We start from the raw sequence: 19,859 nt of genomic DNA, 5'->3' as shown, positions 1-19,859 counted from the left end.
GCTACTGTTTGAGTCATACGAACGTTTCTTTGTGATCAGTCATCCCAAAATGGTATTTATTTGTCGGGGTGAACAAGATACTTAAAATTGAATTTTATCATAACTTCAAATAAATTTGAATTAAACTCAATTAATGCCTTTATTGAAAGGAGCGAGGTTTAAAAAAAAAATCCAACTTCAAAAAGCAAATTCTTTCTAATTCTGACCGTTTTGATTTTATACATAGTTAATTCCTTCATGTAGTCAATTCCGACATAAAACCGGCGATAGGTCACATTTTCGTATAGATAGTAAATCCAGCAAACAGAATTTATCCGTGCATTGGAAGAAAGAAGCAGCTAATATGGACATTTACAGTCGAATAAAGTTAAGTCAACATTCTTAAAATCAACTTCTACTTTAAGTCAACACCTCTTGTTGGTCTCAAATGTTCGTCTTTATCTAAGTTTGTTCCATTGATAATGGATGAAGCCAATCTAGCTTAAAGTCAACTAATCCTCGCTTGTCCCGTGGTGTTGTCTTTATCAGGATTCCAAAGTAATTGTGACTCACCGCCAAAAAAAAAAAAAACGCCCCAATTTTATGTCGGAAGACAATGAATACACCAGAAATGCCCTTTGCCGAAATAAATACCTGAAAATTTTCCTTATAAAGATCGTATAAACATATTTCGTGCAAAGCTTCGCTTCATCAAATGATATCATCTTTAAATCATATAAAAGGATACATATTCACCGAGCTTCACCTTAACTGTTGCCTTTAAATAACCAAAACCGTGCAAGGTCAGTCGGAAGATTTCAAAAAGCCGGTTTTCCCAGATATACGAATCTCAACTATCTGGTCATTTTAACTTCAACATCACCTTTTTTGACAGCTGATTGACCCGACGGGATACCATTTGAGACGATAAGTCGCAATTGACTTTTAACTGAATAAAAATAAAAATAAAGATGAAATAAAACTCGAAATGTTCACATTATCTGTTTTCGCTTAATAAATTGAAGCTTTCATTCAATTTTCTATTTTTATTTATTTCTTCAAACATCAAGTACCGTAGTGACATTTGCAGTGGTAAAAAAACCCAGTAAGGTCTGTAGTTATAAACATTTTATATAATATTTGACCAACCCTCTTAAAGCGGGATCATGTGTTCCAAACTGAATTTATAGTGACGATATGAAACTAGGGGCTAAATTCTATTCATTATAATTATGATATCCGCTTTGGGACGGTGGGTCACACTGATAGAAATTATGATTGACAAGAAATTCAGTCAGACCCGAGGGAGTCATTCGATCAATTGACCTGCCCCGATGTTGTATGCACGTGATAGCGTGCTGAAGGAAGTTCATTTTGAAGTTATTAATAACAGTAACAGCAAATATTTAATTAATTACTTCCCCTCAAAGAATCAAATACTTTAATTTCAAATAACCATTATTTCTAGTACTCATTCACTGCCATTTATTTCAAATATAATAAATAGTAAAAAAAAAAAGTCAGTATAAAAATAGAATTAAAAAGAAACAATAAGCACTATTCATTTAAATTTAAATTCTAAAAAAAAAAATTAATTAAAAAAAATTGCAAATGAAGTTTGATTTTTTTTATTTTAAAGTTAATTATACATTTAAAAAGTCATTTACCTAAAAAATAATTTTTCTGCTGGTGACTTACAGGTTGACTTAATCAAGGTCAGTGACGGATAACATTTGGCATTTGGATTGGCGATAAAAACAAAAGTACTGAGAGTGAGAGCTTCATGTTAAAATTATCTGAAAGAAAGCCGCAATCAGAGAAGTGTTTACCAGTAAAAGAGGAAGAACATTGTATTATTAATTTTGTTCAAATTTGTTACCTTATAAATGAAGAGCAATAACTTATGAAAAAAATGAATAAATTTATCTATAATGGAACCCGCATAATATAGTCAATAATTTTAAAGTCAACTGCTGCTTAAAGTCAACATCTCGTGTTGCTCCCAAATTTTCTGTTCTTTATCCATTGTGTTTCGTTGATAGAGGATAAAGTCAACATTTCTTAAAGTCAAGCAATCTTTCTGGTTTGGTGGTGAAGGCTTTATCAGGATTCCACTGTATTTACGTCATTCATGGGGAAACCACCTAGATCAACAATAAAAATATCCGTCTCCTAAAGTTATGCGAAGTGTGGAAAGTAATTTGCGATAGAATAACTTCCTAATTAAAACGTAGAAAGCAGTTTGAATCGTCCGTTAAAATTATACAAGAGCAGGGGTAAAATCCGGTTCTAAGTGACTTTCAGATTGAAGATGGCTGACCTGTTGTCATTGCTTCTGGAACTTTCAGAATCAGAATCACATGGCCTTTCCGTGATTTTTTCTCTCTCTCTGTGTCGCTACCCAATCGATCTGATCTCTTTCAAACATATCTAATATTTTAATTATCACAGCATTTGTTAATTTTTATTTTACTCCAGTTCCGAAAATAACATCTTGCCTGAAATGAGTTGAGATTGAAACATCGCAAAATATCATTCAAAAGTTCAATCATTCGAGCGACACAATAATGTCCAACCATTTCGCTATTCTATTTCTATGTTCAATTTCGCGAGATGATTTCCGAGTTGTCTAATTCTAAGATTTCCAGGGGGAGTGAATAAAAACAATAACAAAACCCCCCAACAAAACAACAAACAAACCGTTACAGCGTTACGCAAATCCTTACTCATCACATAATCTTCTATATTATATTCGAATAATCCGTAAGACATATTTTTTAAAAAATTATTTTATTTTGCCACTTGCTCGTGTGGTTGAATTGGTTTAATAAAGTTTTTACTTGAACTTTTGTACTTGGAACTTTGAATATTTGAAGGTCCTAATTTTTGACAGACCAGATGACCAGTTTGCCTTATAATTTAAACTGCCATTGTGTTGGCGCCATGACTAAATCAAGTTCGAGACTGAAAGATGAAGTCTAAAGAGAAAACAAAATATCTTTCTGATTGTATAATATGGAGTCATTGGCTCATGTGGTTTTGTGCTTTAACAAGATCTTCCAAAGATATTTGTACAGCAAAGGATGAGTACGAAAAGACAACTTCTATAATTTTTAATGTTTTTTAAATTTATAAAATCGATACCAGAACGGGCTGAACGAGCAGTGCGCCATGTTATATTCTTTTACAGCGATAAATCAATTTCTTTATAGCTATTGATCATTTACATTTTCCAAGTCCAATTAGTAGATCTTACTTAACTTGTATTAAAACAGAAAAAAAAACACCAAAAAACAAAACAAAACAAAACAAAACAAAATGTTTTAGCAGTAAAAAAAAAACACAAAAAAAAAAAACAAAACAAAAAACAAAAACAAAACAAAACAAAACAACAAAACAAAACAGCATATGCTAACATTAAAGGGGGAAATACAAACTAAAACTAAATTGTTTCTTCACACTGTAAGCAATAATAGATAAATTTACAATTATAATCTTAACGTTGTTTGCCTTCTTTACCAATAGAACTATTGGGCTCTCTTTTATGTTGATTTCACGTACATTAAGCTAGTATTATTTCTCGTCAAACGCCCGCTGGGATACGCTAATGTTGTTGGTTTTTTTTGTCTCCAAGCTTTCCTTTGTCTCTTCAAAAGCCATTCTGATATTCTTTCAGCAATACGCAGTACAGTACGCCTAGCTACCAATGAATGTGATTTGAACTGTTAAAGACTTATTTTCAAACCCTCTCTGATTGTTAAAACACAATAAAATGTAGTTTGCTATTCCAGGTAGGAGAGACTCGAACTGAAGAAAGACCATTATCAGTCCCACAAAATAAATCAATTCTTTGGCTGTTGTTCGCTTGCTCGCTCGGTTGGAAGAACGACCGACCTCGACTTTCTTTCTTTAATCACCGAGTTCTCACGTCAGTTCCAGTGCACAATGAAAGATCAATGTTTTAGCTTTTGACAAATGAAAGTCAAATTCTTAAATGGGAGAGATTCTTTCAGAACGCGGCCTTTAAAGCTATTGTTTGCGTAAAACAATCTATCCGCCGACATGTCCATAAATACAAATATTTGATTACGGTGCTCTCTACAATGACGGACAAGTCACCCGAGTCCCATTAGTTCAGTCCGATCCATTAGATACATACATATAACAACAAAGCGAGAGAATGCGTGGGCCTGACGTGTTTTCAAAGCAAGTCAAAGAAAATAATTTATTTTCTCTTTGCACAACACGGAAACCCGTTTTAAATAGATTTTGATTTGTGTCAAAAGTTTCAGAGTAAAAAAAAAAAATAGTAAAAATAGCAGCAATTCATTAAATACATTAGAGATGATTTAATCATTATATCAATTGGACTTTGCACATTCTTAACTCATGATATTAAGTTTTTATTTTTAATCATTTAAAAATCTCAGTTTTCTAGTAATAAACCTATGATTTGTTAATTCAAGGGCTCCGCAATACTTTCAGGGCACACAAGTGTCTGATAACGGAAGTTGAAAAGATTGTTACAAGACCTATTTATTAGAAAGTAAAATCTTACACACACGAACATCCTAGAAAAACAAAAGGGGGAAAAAAAAAGACGAGTGGACACAAGTAGATGGCAATAATATTCCATCCATGAATAGGCATGAGAACATGATTACCCAAACATTAAATGAAAATAAAAAACGAAGACAAAATAATGAAACCCCCCCCCCCCAAAAAAAAAAAAAAAAAGAAAAAAAAAAAAAAGAAAAAGAAAGAAAATAAACACATAAAATAAAATAAACACAAATATGTACACACCTCATTCCCCACACGAACACACGCATATCTAAACCAGAAAAAAAAGAATGTCATTTGCGACACTTAAATACCGAAGAATCATTATAGATAGAATGAAGATGACGTCACTCAGGTCTTTGTTATTGTTTTTTTTGCCATCCACGTTTGTGAGTAATTCTCACTAAACTGTATTAACCAGACTACAAACGTTCATGGTTGCAATAAGTTTTGTGTGTTGGTCCGTTATACTTCCGGATGGCAATATTGTGAGCTTCTTAGCCAAGTGCATACTATCTATATCAGCTCATCTACAAGGTAAGACTACACAGCAAACAAAACAGATTTTAACTTCAGTTCCTGCGACAATCTTGGTCACAAACAAAAAGTAACAACAACACAAAAACAAACAAAAAAACCCAACCTCCCAAAAAAACAAAAAAAAACAAAACAAAACAAAACAAAACAACAGAAACAACAAAACAAAACAATACAAAAATAACAAATTAAAACAAAATAAAACAAACCGTTGAAAATTCAATCCGTACTGCTTATTTCCTCCCCCTCCCCACCCCCTTCTTGCTAATCGTCAATCACATGAAAAGTAATACTGTATTAAAAAAATGGTAGCCTTCGAAGACGTATAGTATGAACACACACACACACACACACACATACACCACACACGCACATACACACACCACACACACATACATACACACACACCCACACAGATATAAATTAGTTTACAATAATATAAGGAGAGGACCACCAAAAGAGAGAGAATAAGGATATATAATGAGTTGTAATCAACAGTTTAACCAATAAAATAATACTTTGAGCACTACTAACAACAATTCACTTTCAACTTCTTTTTTTTTAAATGTTCGCCGCTTACTGTTTTGACGTGACACTGTCACTGACAGGCATAAACCGAGACAATAACAATGCATTTGTCTTTTTCACTCCCAGCCAAGGACTCCGGCCAGGGTCAGGACAAACTCAAGTAATCTCATTCCAAGACAAAGACGGAAAGCACATTGGAAAAAAAAGCTACAAGTACAAGGAGATAGAAGACACAGTATGGAGGCCAGGAACCCCACCCAGTGGTCACGGTTGTTACATGTCGATTACAAAAATATAAGTTGAAAAAGTTGTAAATTTGAAAACACATTTTTTAACACTGATGCCAAATGGACCATCTATAGTAGCCCAAAATTGATAAAAGTTAGTGTATTAACCAGAACCCTGTGGTTTGGATTGCAATTGACGAGCGCTTAAGTGGTCCAACACTAATAGAGAGTAGTTGACTTGATGCAGATTCCACTGTACACGTTTCAAACCACTATTTTGGAATGGTGGATGGCGTCGACTGAAAAGCGTCTTTCTCACTTTTCACAGCCAAGTAGCCGTACCATTCCAGCCCCCATATATAATTTGGGAGGAAAAAATGTTGATATATTATATAGGAAAAAAAAATAATAATCCAGCAATGTCCCCATTTCATGTATTTATAAATACTCTTAAATACAATGGCCTGCCAAAAATATGTACTAATTTTCCGAAGATTTTCGTTTTGGCACCCCTTTTATGTAGAAAATTCGCTATTTTTGTAATGGCATCTTTGGAGAGAGAGAGAGAGAGAGAGAGAGAGAGAGAGAGAGAGAGAGAGAGAGAGAGAGAGAGAGAGAGGAAGAGAGAGAGAGAGAGAGAGAGAGAGAGAGAGAGAGAGAGAGAGAGAGAGAGAGAGAGAGAGAGAGAGAGAGAGAGAGAGAGAGGAGAGAGAGAGAGAGAGAGAGAGAGAGAGAGAGAGAGAGAGAGAGAGAGAGAGAGAGAGAGAGAGAGAGAGAGAGAGGAGAGAGAGAGAGAGAGAGAGAGAGAGAGAGAAGAGAGAGAGAGAGAGAGAGAGAGAGAGAGAGAGAGAGAGAGAGAGAGAGAGAAGAGAGAGAGAGAGAGAGAGAGAGAGAGAGAGAGAGAAGAGAGAGAGAGAGAGAGAGAGAGAGAGAGAGAGGGAGAGAGAGAGAGAGAGAGAGAGAGAGAGAGAGAGAGAGAGAGAGAGAGAGAGAGAGAGAGAGAGAGAGAGAGAGAGAGAGAGAGAGAGAGAGAGAGAGAGAGAGAGAGAGAGAGAGAGAGAGAGAGAGAGAGAGAGAGAGAGAGACATATGGAGATGCAAAGAAGGATCCTGAACCGTGACATCCAGAATTGGACATGGGGAAAGATGTAGAAAATGGAAGCAGACCGTGATGGTTGAACATCTACTGTGTCGGGTTTATGTGCAGATGATGCACCAGGAGGATAAGTAAGTTTTAAAAGGGAAGCATTGAAAACCGTTTTAATGCAATACGTTAAGCAGTTTATTCTTGAAAATCGTTATAATGTATTACATTAAGAAATTTATTATTGGCTGACAAAATAAAAAAAGAAAACATTTCAATGCTTTCCCTGTAATTGAGGAACATCAGCAGCCGGCCTTATGCGGAGAACTGTCACAGCATCACCATCGAACCAACAAGTCACGTGCAAAACATCAATGGCAAAAAAGTACACACTATTTTGGCACTTTTGGCGTCGATAGACCGACCGGGGCTCTTCGTGTAATATACTAGTGATTGCCTTCTTTGCGTCATCAGGACTTGATATCATTTCAGTCCTATAACGAGGATCTGTGGCATCTGAATGGAAACTCTGGAGTTGGTCCAGTGATTCTGCTGAGAATATAACATTAACTTTCGTCACAGGGGGACATGATAACCAAGGGGCAGTAACTGCTAAATCACCACCTTTACCACACTCCATTCCCCCAGTTGTTTCCCTTTGATTCGAATTTCGTTTCTCCAATGTAGACCTTTTATTATGAAACACAGACATGGCAAAATCATCATAATTACTAACATCAGAACTTTCTTCATTTACTGGATGATCATCAGTCAAAAGAACATCAGATGCAGCTTTACATATAACATTTCCAACCAAGAAATCTAACAAATCTTCATCATCATTGTTATCATTTCCTGTATTGTTCTCTTTTTCTTCACTAACCTTACTTTCAGCTTTACTCCCACTTGCGGCATCTACAGAATCCAACAAGTTAATACCATCTATCAAAACTTTTTGTTCCTCACATTCAATGTCACTGCAATGTAAATTTCCACCACATACTCTATGTTCTAAAGTTTCCCGCGCTTGGTCTAAAGCTGCAGATAGCGAGTAAAACCCTTCTTCAACAGACTGCACAGATTCTCCTGTAGGATTTGGTAAAGCAACAGACACGTCTTTTAAAGTATTTACTTCTTGTTGATTATCATAAATTAGGGACTCCTCTGATGCAATATTTTCTCCTTGGATAACAAGTTTAGATGCGGAACTGCCTGGAGCATTTGTCTTATTAGTAGAACTATTAAACGGAAGTGGAGAAGATTGACGACAAAGATATTCGTGATTTGTTGGTTTGTCATAATCTGGGATGTAAGGCTTGATGTCAATAACTGGGGTACCATCCAATATGTCAATGCCGCTGAAATGGATTGATGCATCTGGAAAAATTATAAAAATACAGTAAAATTACTTTCAACCGAAAGAAGCTAAACCGAAAAATACCTTAAACCGCAAAGAATTTAATAAATTGTACTAGTTTCTTCATTATCTTTGTACTAATTCTTACGATGAACCGAAATACTTCTAAGCAGGACTTTCTTTAAACCGAAACAACTTGAGAGCACCTTCCCTTTTTCTCTCTCTATTTTTCTTCAAAAATTCGGGAAGGTGGCCACACGTAATAATGCCCGGCGATATTAAACAAAGATGAGGGTGATGGGTGGGTGGGGGTGGGGGGTAGGCAAACACTTCAATCACTGCACTTGGGTTTGGCCAACACCACAATTGCACAGACTGGAAAAGGAAGACAGCGGGTGACTGGCAGGCGAAAAATGAGGAAAGAGGGGGAGTTGGGGTGTAAAATCACACAACCGAGATGTTCTCGCTCGTGTGTTGATGCTTTGGAACTGACAAATTTTCAACACGAGAATAAGGAGGGAGGGGGGGGGGGGGTGGTAGACAACTTACCATTGACATGCCACTTCATTTCCACTTTGTTTAAATGTGCGTGTGAGGGGGGGGGGGGGGGTGAGATTCTATGTAACTAGGCCTTTGAACCAGTGACATCTATATGAAGTCCTAGCTTTGAACCTTATGGCTTCTCAACAAAAGAGGGGTGTGTAGTAGACAGCTTAGCATTGACACGCCTTTTCATTTCCATTTCACTTCACCTCTGAGTAGCTGCGCGTAATTCATTATCAATTATCGCACAAGAACTTTCGATCTTATTTTAGCTTAGCATTTTACTAAAAGATGCCTGAAGAAAGCACTGTGCTTACACGTTGGAGTTTAAAATCAAAATACTATGTGAAGTCGATGAAAAAAAAGTTGATCAAGACAGAGATATGTAAAATACACGGCATCCCGAACTCAACTCTTTCAAAAATTTTGAATTGAAAACGAAAACCCCCAAAAAGATTTTTAAACACACCAAAAAAAAAAAAAAATTTAATGGTTACGAAGACGGCATTTATTCAACAACTCCATTTAACGGGAAACCTATGATACGATTAAATGAGCAAATTCCTTAAACTTAAATAGTTACTACCCTTGAAAAACATTGCAAAACGGGAACTTGCTTTAAACCAAAATGTCTTTAAACCGAAATGGTTTAGAAGGTCCCCAAAATGTTGGTTTAAAGTAATTCTACTGTAAGTTCAAATTTTATAGAACCTTTACTTCCCATAAAATATTCTCTATTGTTTTCGGTTAGGGACTGTACAAAAATGATGTCATCAAAAATTTGCCCTTTCTGCCTCCCCCCCTTCTCCTTTGTCATCACTTGTAATCATTGGCCTGATCCCCCACCCCCCCCCCCCCCCCCCCCTCCTCTTTTCCAATTGTTTTAAAATGATGTCATCATACAAAAGAAAGAAAGAGTAACTTTTTTTCAACATTCCCTTTTTCCTTTTAAGAATATCATGTAACATTACATTCATGGGTTAAATAAAATATTATTATACAAAGGAATCAGCAATGGACATGTCATCCAATTAAAAAAAAAGTCAGACAGGTAGGTACCAAATGATAAACATACAACTCCAATTAACAGTATAATAATGATCTCTATTCTCCTTTTTTTTCTTTTTTTTTTGACCAAGTACTTTTGAATTATGTTTGTTTTTGAAAGTACAGTTTTAGTGGGATGGGAAATAAAGCGCTATTAAATGATATATGTATATCATATTTTCATTATTATTTCTATCATCATTAAAGCTCTGAGTAAAATAGGACATAAAGTTTAGATACAGGTAACACTGATCTCCCCTGCGTATCTCGTAATGGCTCTGTATTGGTAGCACTATCATCTTCATCCTCATCTTCATCATCACTGTCTTCTCCTATCTGCACTTCTTCAAACCTGTCACATTTTCTTAGACGATCTTTCATATTTACTTTACAACTTTTTGTTATTTTTTGGAATGCTATTTTGATATAGGTTAAATGGGTACTTTTTGATGACATCAGATTTGGTCCTGACCCCCACCCCCCCCCCCCCCCCCCCCCCCATGTCAACACTTGTCAACATTTGGAAGACTCAATGCTTTCCTTTAGCTGGGGTGTGTGGTTATTGTATGTGAGTTGGCTTTAGATGTGTCGAATGGCAATTTTTAAAGTTTGTTGAATCTGAGGTTTCGTTGCCTTGGAGTTGGCTGTATCAGAGATGTTCTGCTGGGTGGGGTTCCTGGCCTCCCATAGTGGGCAGGGAGGTACATACTGTGTCTTCTATCCCCCTATCTCTGTTTTCCAACATGCTTTCTGTCTTTGTCTTGGAATGAGATTACTTGGTTTTGTCCTGGCCCTGGCCGGAGTCCTAGCGGGAGGGAAACAGTCAAATGCATAGTTATCGTTTTGGGAGATGATAATATTTTCCTTGTAAATCATCTCTCTTGTGTTATGTATTATTATATTTGTTATTTTTGTATTATGTATAATGTAAGCATTTGAGTGTATTCCTCTTTGTTGGATTTTGTGCTTGTGTCCGGATGAGACTTATAGGTGATCTCAGACTAAGTACATTGGTGGTATGCTCTTGGAATCTACATCTGATCCCTATTTGTTCCCAGTTCCCCTTTGTCTTACTTACTCTTGTGTGCTTTTATTGTAATTCTAGAAGTTTTTACTATCCCATCTTCTTCCTTTATACTGGCGCTGATATAACCTAAATGTGTTGCAAGCGCCGTAAAACCCTTAAAAACAAACAAAAACAGAGATGTTCTGAATACGTCCTATCCTTATCCATTCTATGAGAATCTAGCATTAGCATTATTCTAGATAAATTCCCCCCCCCCCCTCTCTCTCTCTCTCTCTCTCTCTCTCTCTCTCTCTCTCTCTCTCTCTCTCTCTCTGTCTCTTTCTCTTTCATCTGGAACCTGAAACCGTTAAACATTTTTCAATCTCAAATGTGTACAAAAAGATAATAATGCAAATAACATAAGAGATTTGACTTTTGGTTAAAAAGCTTTAGGATGATTACAAAATCTTTAAGTGACTTAAAAATGATCCATGAAAATATACTGCTAATAATTAGTTGCAAGATCCTAGCTTCTAGAACACTCCAAACAACACCTCAATCAAATAAAAATTTCCCTTGAAAGATCATAATTATTGATCCAGCATGGCACTGCAATATAGTATTTGCTTCTTCCCCAAAGGTCATCGAGTTTCGAAAACCTACTGCTCTGTTTGACCTAATGAAAGTCACATCACCCTAGCTCACATTGTGGCTTTATAATGCGACTGATGCCTGGGTTATTCCGCCCTTCCCTTGGAATAGTCCAAAGAGAAAAAAATTCCTCTAAGTTAGGAATCATTTTAATTCATTATTTACCTTGTATTCTGTCAATCTTGGCCAAAGATAAGCCAATATTATTGGGCCTATAAGGAGATCTTGTGGAGAATACTCCTACTCGTTGACCATTGAGACGTGGTGGTTTCACTTTGGCCTTTTTGTGGCATTATTATTCTTGTGAAATATAAACAGAACCCTGCATAGATAAAAAATATATAAAAATTTCATCATTTGTGTGCAAGGAAAACATTTGAGATTAAGGATGTCACAGTAAAGGTTGTTCACAATTATCTTATTAAATTTTATTTTATTAAGAACTGAATTCATCTCACTCCAGTTATATTTCGGTAGGCTTAGATAAACTTTACCTTCTAATATTAGATCATCTTTCCTTTTATAGCCTTCCCTCGAATTAATTTCTAATTAGTGAAAACTTTTCGTTCTACATTCTGTCACGTAGCCACTTGTTATAAAAGCTGATAGGTCTAACATTCTACACTCACTTCTCTCTACAATCTATACCGGACGGCCAGTCGCTCCATTCCTCATATATATTTGAAGATTTTTATCTTTTGATACTTTGTGGATATTTTATCTCCACCATCAAGACGCCGGAGCTTTTACCTTTGACGGTGTAACCGTCAACATTTTAAGGATCAAACCTGAGCCCGCTGTCGAAGAAACATCTGAATAACCCCTTCTCAATTGCCTGGAAGTGGAACTTTACGAGCCTGAGCCCGTTATCGGAGGAATATAGCACCCACGCCTGTCAACTGCCTGGAAACGTAACCTTACGAACCTGACATATCATCATAAGTTACGTAATATATTCACGTTTCTATTTGTAACTACCACAATCACTATTTATCTCTTTTAATTAAATTTCATCTTTCTTTTTATTTCATCTTAAACAAATCGTTAAATGTTTTTCATTTATAGTAACTAGTAAATTCTGGGGCCTCATTCTACATATCTTCATGCATAGTCGAGTAGCTCTTTACTCACTTGAGACCATAACAAAGGACATGCCATGCATAATAAAAGATATCAAAAACTGGCGATTCGACCAACATCTCCAATTACCTCTTACCCTCAGTTAAAATTAAGCTAGAAGATTTAATTTACTAACTCATCTCCCAGTTGTTTAAAAAGGAATTAAAATTGTTTAAACTCCTTTAATTTCATTGTACTATGTAACCTTTAAAAATTTTTCTCTCTGTATTTTTGAGCCAAGATAAGTAAAAATAATTTTCTCAAACTTTGGCTACATAAAGTTGCAGAAACCATGTGGTATAAAGAATAGATGAAAAGAAATTACCAGGCATGTGAATAGTGTTGCAGGCCGTCCAAAGAATGTTCTGGATTGTTAAAGACTGATTTTTCTATTGTGAGTATTCCCCTAGCATTTTGACACAGGGACGACTGCCGTGGGGTTCCATTTTTGAAATGAAAAACCGATTTCATATGACCAATTGGCTTTAAAGTAAATGCAGACATTGCTTCCATCATCTGAAAAGAGAAAAATATAGTTTTAGGCGGTAAGCAAATCATTGGCTTAAATCATGTTTACATCCAAACATCATATCTTTATCTATTACTGCTATGATTCATGACTGTTTGATATTCATGTTGCAGCATATTATTATTATCATCACTGCATACATATCACATTTTGTAACCATGCAATGAGATCCTGGCAGACAATCTGATACTTATAAGTTGAAAAATATAATTTTTAAAAAGTAATAAAAAATACACACAAAAAAACTGCCAAATAAAATAATCCATACAACTTAAAAGACAGTAGTATAGTAGGAGTCGAATCAAAACACAATATCAATTGCCTTATTAGATAGATCTTTTAGATTTGTCAGCTAACACACTGAACTACAAAACCCCAGTCAACTAAAATCAAAGTTAAGCTTTTTATGCCTGTCTTTGCTGGGTAATGTCCATACATTTAACAATGAAATATATATATTGATCCATTTTCACATTCTATTTTAGCTCTTATCAAATTTATGCACAGGGAGATGGTTGTGTATATAATTTGGAATATTACCCCACCCCAAAAACATAGAGGTTCGGTACTCAAGGGAATTCTTTTAGAATTTGAAAGACCTATTTAAAAAAAAGGAAATGCCCTAACCAGGTAGGCACTTTGAATTTATAATTCAAAACTGGCTTGAACCCCCCCCCCCCCCCCCCAACTATATTAATAACATATGGCATTGTCACTGACCATCAAATTTTAATCCATCCCTTAAACCTTACTTGTGGTATCAGGAGGTACTGCACTAAAATGTTTTCAATCGTACCTTAGATTTAGAACACTAATTAATAAAACAAATGGTAAATATTCTGATGGATTTTATCTAATGTATGGGGTACCCCAGGAATTTATAATTGGATGTATACTCTGCCACTTAAAAAAAAAATAGAATCATGATATAATGACTTTTACCCCTTTTATGGTGACGATATACAAATGAATTAAAGGAATGGCTGTCATTAACACAGAAAGGTCTGTCAATAATCACAGGCCAAAAGTGACAGATCTTGCCAGATAGTTTTTTTTTTTTTACAAAATATCAAACCAGTAATGAAAAACAGCCAAATTATCTGAGCAAAAGCCAATGGTAATTTGTGTACCAAATCAGGGTTTTACCAATTTGGCCATATAAATGTCAAATTCCAAAAAACGTTCGCGATTTTTAAAGTCGTCTGGAATGGAAAAATTGGGTTTCGCAAGCTGGCATATTTTTGGCATTTTTTTCAAATCACAACTATTTTGAAGACAAAATAACACTAATATTTTAAAAATATACATATTTTCACTTTAAACTTTACTGATAAGAAAATGTGAATTATTGATTAAATCAAGACATAACTCATGGCACTGGGGTAAGAAATTTCAGGCTTGTTTCTAATTTTCTGTGAATTGTTGGGCCTTTTTTGGAAAATTAATCTAATTTAGCAACCCCGTACCAAATCAGCAAAATTAAAGTGATTTTTATTAAATAAAAAGAAAATAGACAATGAAAGAGGCCAAAGCCAGTTTTGTTTTTTGTTGATTTTTTTTTTTCATGCCAAATGACATGAATTAAATGCACGTTTCTGACACACACACACACACACACACACACACACACACATACATAAATATATATATATATATATATATATATATATATATATATATATATATATATATATATATATATATAAATATATATATAAATTGAATTGTGTTTTATACAAGAAGACCTTATGCCTAAGTATCTAGGAGTGAAATTTGACCCTCGACTCACTTGGAAACATCAAATGGATGAAAGTCAACAGAAAGGGTACAAGAGAATGCAGCTTCTCCGAAAACTTGCTGGAACGCAATGGGGAGCAAACTCAAACGTCCTGAAGAAGACATATCTTGGATATGTAAGACCTGCAATAGACTATGCCATATCGGCATGGGGAACGTGCTCACAGGCTCAATTTGTTTTGTTTTTAAGGGTTTTACGGCGCTTGCAACACATTTAGGTTATATCAGCGCCAGTAAAAAGGAAGAAAATGGGATAGTAAAAAGTTCTAGAATTACAATTAAAGCATCCAAGAAAAAGTAAGACAAAGGGAACTGAGAACAAATAGGGATCAGATGTAGATTCCAAGAGCATACCATCAATGTACTTAGTTTGAGTTGACCTATAAGTCTCATCCGGACACAAGCACGGCCCCCACTAAGAGGAACACACTCAAATGCTTACATTATAAATTATAACAAATATAATAATATATAACAGAGAGATGATTTACAAGGAAAAAAATATCATCTCCAATACAATAACTATGCATTTGACTGTTTCCCTCCCAGCCAGGACCCCGACCAGGGCCAGGACAAAACCAAGCAATCCCATTCCAAGAAAAGACAGAATGCAAGTTGGAAAACAGATATAGGGGGATAGAAGACACAATAAGTACCTCCCTGCCCACTATGGGAGGTAGGAACCCCACCCAGCAGGCTCAATTTCAAAAGGTTGAAAAAGTCCAAAACCAATGCCTACGCGTGATCACTGGAGCAATGAAAACAACACCAATTCACAAGATGGAAACCCACACAGGAATAAAACCTCTCAAAGAACAACGAAATTAAAAAAAATAATGACACAATTCTCAAAGATAAAATTCATGGAATCCCAACCACTGCATCCAAGTACAATGGAAAAGAAAGAGAATCGGCTCAAAAGGGAAAACTTCATCGCCTTGGGACAAAAACTAGAGAGCAAATATAAAGTGACACCAAAGGAAGATATTGCCCAAATCAATGTCCCAAATCTCAAACCACCACCGTGGAAAAAGAAACAAAAATTCATAACCATCAACAAGAAAAACATTCGAAGCAATAATGACAATGCTCAAACCCTAAAGATGATCGATAAAAAATACCCAATGACCAACTGGATAAGAGTTTATACAGATAGCTCAGTTTCCGGCCCCCTCATGAATGGAGGTGCTGGTGCACTCATACACTGGACAGATAAAACAGAAACAAAAATATCTGTATCAGTGGGTTCAATGTGCACAAGTACTAAAACTGAAGAAAAAGCCATCCTCAATGCAACAAAAGAACTATCCAGAGATCACAGAATATACGGGAAAAATGTGGTTTACTTGACAGACTCTGATGATGCTCTCCGGTCTATTGAAAATTACCAGGACTCTGAAGCCGCACACACTGTGGAGGCCCTTGAGGGCTTATCTGATAAAACAGGAAAAATTGTGCTGCAGTGGATTCCAAGTCATGTAGGTATATATGGAAATGAAATTGCCGATCAACTGGCCAAAGAAGGAGCTCAAAAGGAACAACTGAAGTCGTCAATCACTTACCATCAGCAAAAGAAAATAATAAAGCTAAAAATAGACAAAGAAAGGAATGACACACACCTGGAACACAACAAGCAGGATCCAATCCATGCCATTCAGCGAAGTAGCCAAGTCACCCTATTCCGCCTCCGAACAGGACACAATAGACTAAGAGGACATATGTTTACAAAGCTAGGTATTGGAACAACCCCTTATTGCCCATGTGGAACCGACCATGAGACCACTTTACATGTGCTTATGGATTGCCCATTATACAACGTGCAACGTTCGAACCACTGGGTCACCCCTCCAACACTCAACACAAAGCTCTATGGTGAGGCTGAGGACCTAAAGCGGACCACAGACTTCATAGCAGATATCGGACTGCAGCCATAGATGTCCATCAGAGGAAAGAAGAAGAAGAAGAAGAATCGTGTTTGATACAAATAAGGTACGGATAGTGCTCGACATGTAGCAATGGAGCGAATTATTATTTTAATATTTACCACAATGTTGGAGTCAGTCTACATCGATGTTTCAGGCCTAAACAGCCATCGTCAGGACTGTGTGTTACATGAGTTAAGTTTGTTGCCTGTTGTTGTTTGTTGAAGTGGTTCCGGTTTGTCCAATGGACAGCAGTTCCTGAAGTTAATTGATACACACTTTCCAAAAAACCACAAGCTACATAAAATTATCAACAGGAATACCATAAAAATAAGCTACTCGTGTATGCGCAAAATAGAACAAATAATTTCAAGCCACAACAAAAAAGTATTAATAAACCACCGACAAGAGCAAAACCCACCCATCAGAAAATGTAACTGCAGAAATAAGGAACATTGCCCGCTAAACAAACAATGTTTAGAATCAAGTTTAATTTACCACGCCACAGTCACTGAACTAAAACAAACAAGCAAGAAAAATATGTAGGACTAACGGAAAATAATTTCAAAACAAGATACAACCTCCACACCTCAACATTTAGAAACACTAACAAAAAAACATCCACAAAACTCAGCGAACATATTTGGAAATTAAAAGACAACAAACTAGACCACAACATTTCATGGAAAATTTTATCTAAAGCAACAGGATACACACCAACATCAAAACAATGTAGCTTATGCCTGGAAGAGCAATATACTATAATCAAACACCCTCATGAAGCCACACTCAACACGGAAAAATGAGATGTACAATACGTGTCCACATCGCCGGAAGTACTTACTTATCAACTACAAACCGGAACCACTTCAACAAACAACAACAGACAACAAACCAAAGTCATGTAACATACAGTCCTGACGATGGCTGACTAGGCCTGAAACATCGATGTAGGCTGACTCCAACATTGTGGTAAATATTAAACTAATCATATATATATATAAATATATGGAACTGAAAATGGCAAATAGGCACTTACGCCTTTTCTCCATCCCCCCCCCCCCATCAGTATGAGCATTGTTAATTGGCAAATCAGTCAATAGGCCATCCTTCATTAAAGTATTGACACATTACCTACTAACTTAAATGTTTTTATTTTGTTTCTATAATTTGTTTACTCTAATCACTACTTCAGGGAAACTGATGGTAGTTTGAGGTTGGATTATTTTATGTTAAAATGAACCCTTGGTGTTGTTTGTCTCTTGACTACTAATCTTTGCCATATCCTGTTAAATATAATTTATTATTCACTTGCACAAAACTAGATCCAAGAACATACCCAAATAAAAGAGATAAAAATGACAATCAAAACAATGCAGCAAAATTTCTAATCCAAAGTGGTTGAAAATTATCCAGTACATAACATATGAACTTTAGGTTACTGGGTGGGGTTCCTGGCCTCCCATAGTGGGCAGGGTGGCATTTACTGTGTCTTCTATCCCATTATATTTGTTTTCCAATTTGATTTCTGTCTTTGTCTTGGAAGTAAAGATTATTTGTTTTAGAATGTCATTTGCGACACTTAAATACCGAAGAATCATTATAGATAGAATGAAGATGACGTCACTCAGGTCTTTGTTATTGTTTTTTTTGCCATCCACGTTTGTGAGTAATTCTCACTAAACTGTATTAACCAGACTACAAACGTTCATGGTTGCAATAAGTTTTGTGTGTTGGTCCGTTATACTTCCGGATGGCAATATTGTGAGCTTCTTAGCCAAGTGCATACTATCTATATCAGCTCATCTACAAGGTAAGACTACACAGCAAACAAAACAGATTTTAACTTCAGTTCCTGCGACAATCTTGGGTCACAAACAAAAAGTAACAACAACACAAAAACAAACAAAAAAACCCAACCTCCCAAAAAAACAAAAAAAAAACAAAACAAAACAAAACAAAACAACAGAAACAACAAAACAAAACAATACAAAAATAACAAATTAAAACAAAATAAAACAAACCGTTGAAAATTCAATCCGTACTGCTTATTTCCTCCCCCTCCCCACCCCCTTCTTGCTAATCGTCAATCACATGAAAAGTAATACTGTATTAAAAAAATGGTAGCCTTCGAAGACGTATAGTATGACACACACACACACACACACACATACACCACACACGCACATACACACACCACACACACATACATACACACACACCCACACAGATATAAATTAGTTTACAATAATATAAGGAGAGGACCACCAAAAGAGAGAGAATAAGGATATATAATGAGTTGTAATCAACAGTTTAACCAATAAAATAATACTTTGAGCACTACTAACAACAATTCACTTTCAACTTCTTTTTTTTTAAATGTTCGCCGCTTACTGTTTTGACGTGACACTGTCACTGACAGGCATAAACCGAGACAATAACAATGCATTTGTCTTTTTCACTCCCAGCCAAGGACTCCGGCCAGGTCAGGACAAACTCAAGTAATCTCATTCCAAGACAAAGACGGAAAGCACATTGGAAAAAAAAGCTACAAGTACAAGGAGATAGAAGACACAGTATGGAGGCCAGGAACCCCACCCAGTGGTCACGGTTGTTACATGTCGATTACAAAAATATAAGTTGAAAAAGTTGTAAATTTGAAAACACATTTTTTAACACTGATGCCAAATGGACCATCTATAGTAGCCCAAAATTGATAAAAGTTAGTGTATTAACCAGAACCCTGTGGTTTGGATTGCAATTGACGAGCGCTTAAGTGTCCAACACTAATAGAGAGTAGTTGACTTGATGCAGATTCCACTGTACACGTTTCAAACCACTATTTGGAATGGTGGATGGCGTCGACTGAAAAGCGTCTTTCTCACTTTTCACAGCCAAGTAGCCGTACCATTCCAGCCCCCATATATAATTTGGGAGGAAAAAATGTTGATATATTATATAGGAAAAAAAA

The 19,859-nt window shown here is 35.9% G+C and overlaps 1 protein-coding gene across 1 annotated transcript; it reads right to left on the bottom strand.

Moving 5' to 3' along the window:
- Positions 1-7,091: 7,091 nt before the first annotated feature.
- On the bottom strand, positions 7,092-14,149 carry LOC144965455 (tRNA (adenine(37)-N6)-methyltransferase-like). Its single transcript, XM_078900822.1, is given in 5 exon segments — positions 7,092-8,294; positions 11,687-11,812; positions 11,815-11,843; positions 12,966-13,156; positions 14,112-14,149. Coding segments are annotated over 4 exon segments (1,449 nt in total). The 5' UTR covers positions 14,112-14,149; the 3' UTR covers positions 7,092-7,191.
- Positions 14,150-19,859: the final 5,710 nt, after the last annotated feature.

The sequence above is a fragment of the Berghia stephanieae genome, chromosome 2 (assembly GCF_034508935.2).
Source record: "Berghia stephanieae isolate SIO BIC M18660-M18661 chromosome 2, UCSD_Bste_1.3, whole genome shotgun sequence".
In the NCBI taxonomy this organism is placed as follows: domain Eukaryota; kingdom Metazoa; phylum Mollusca; class Gastropoda; order Nudibranchia; family Aeolidiidae; genus Berghia; species Berghia stephanieae.
Note: the sequence above shows the minus strand (reverse complement) of the source record. Positions and strands in the feature narration are given on the sequence as shown.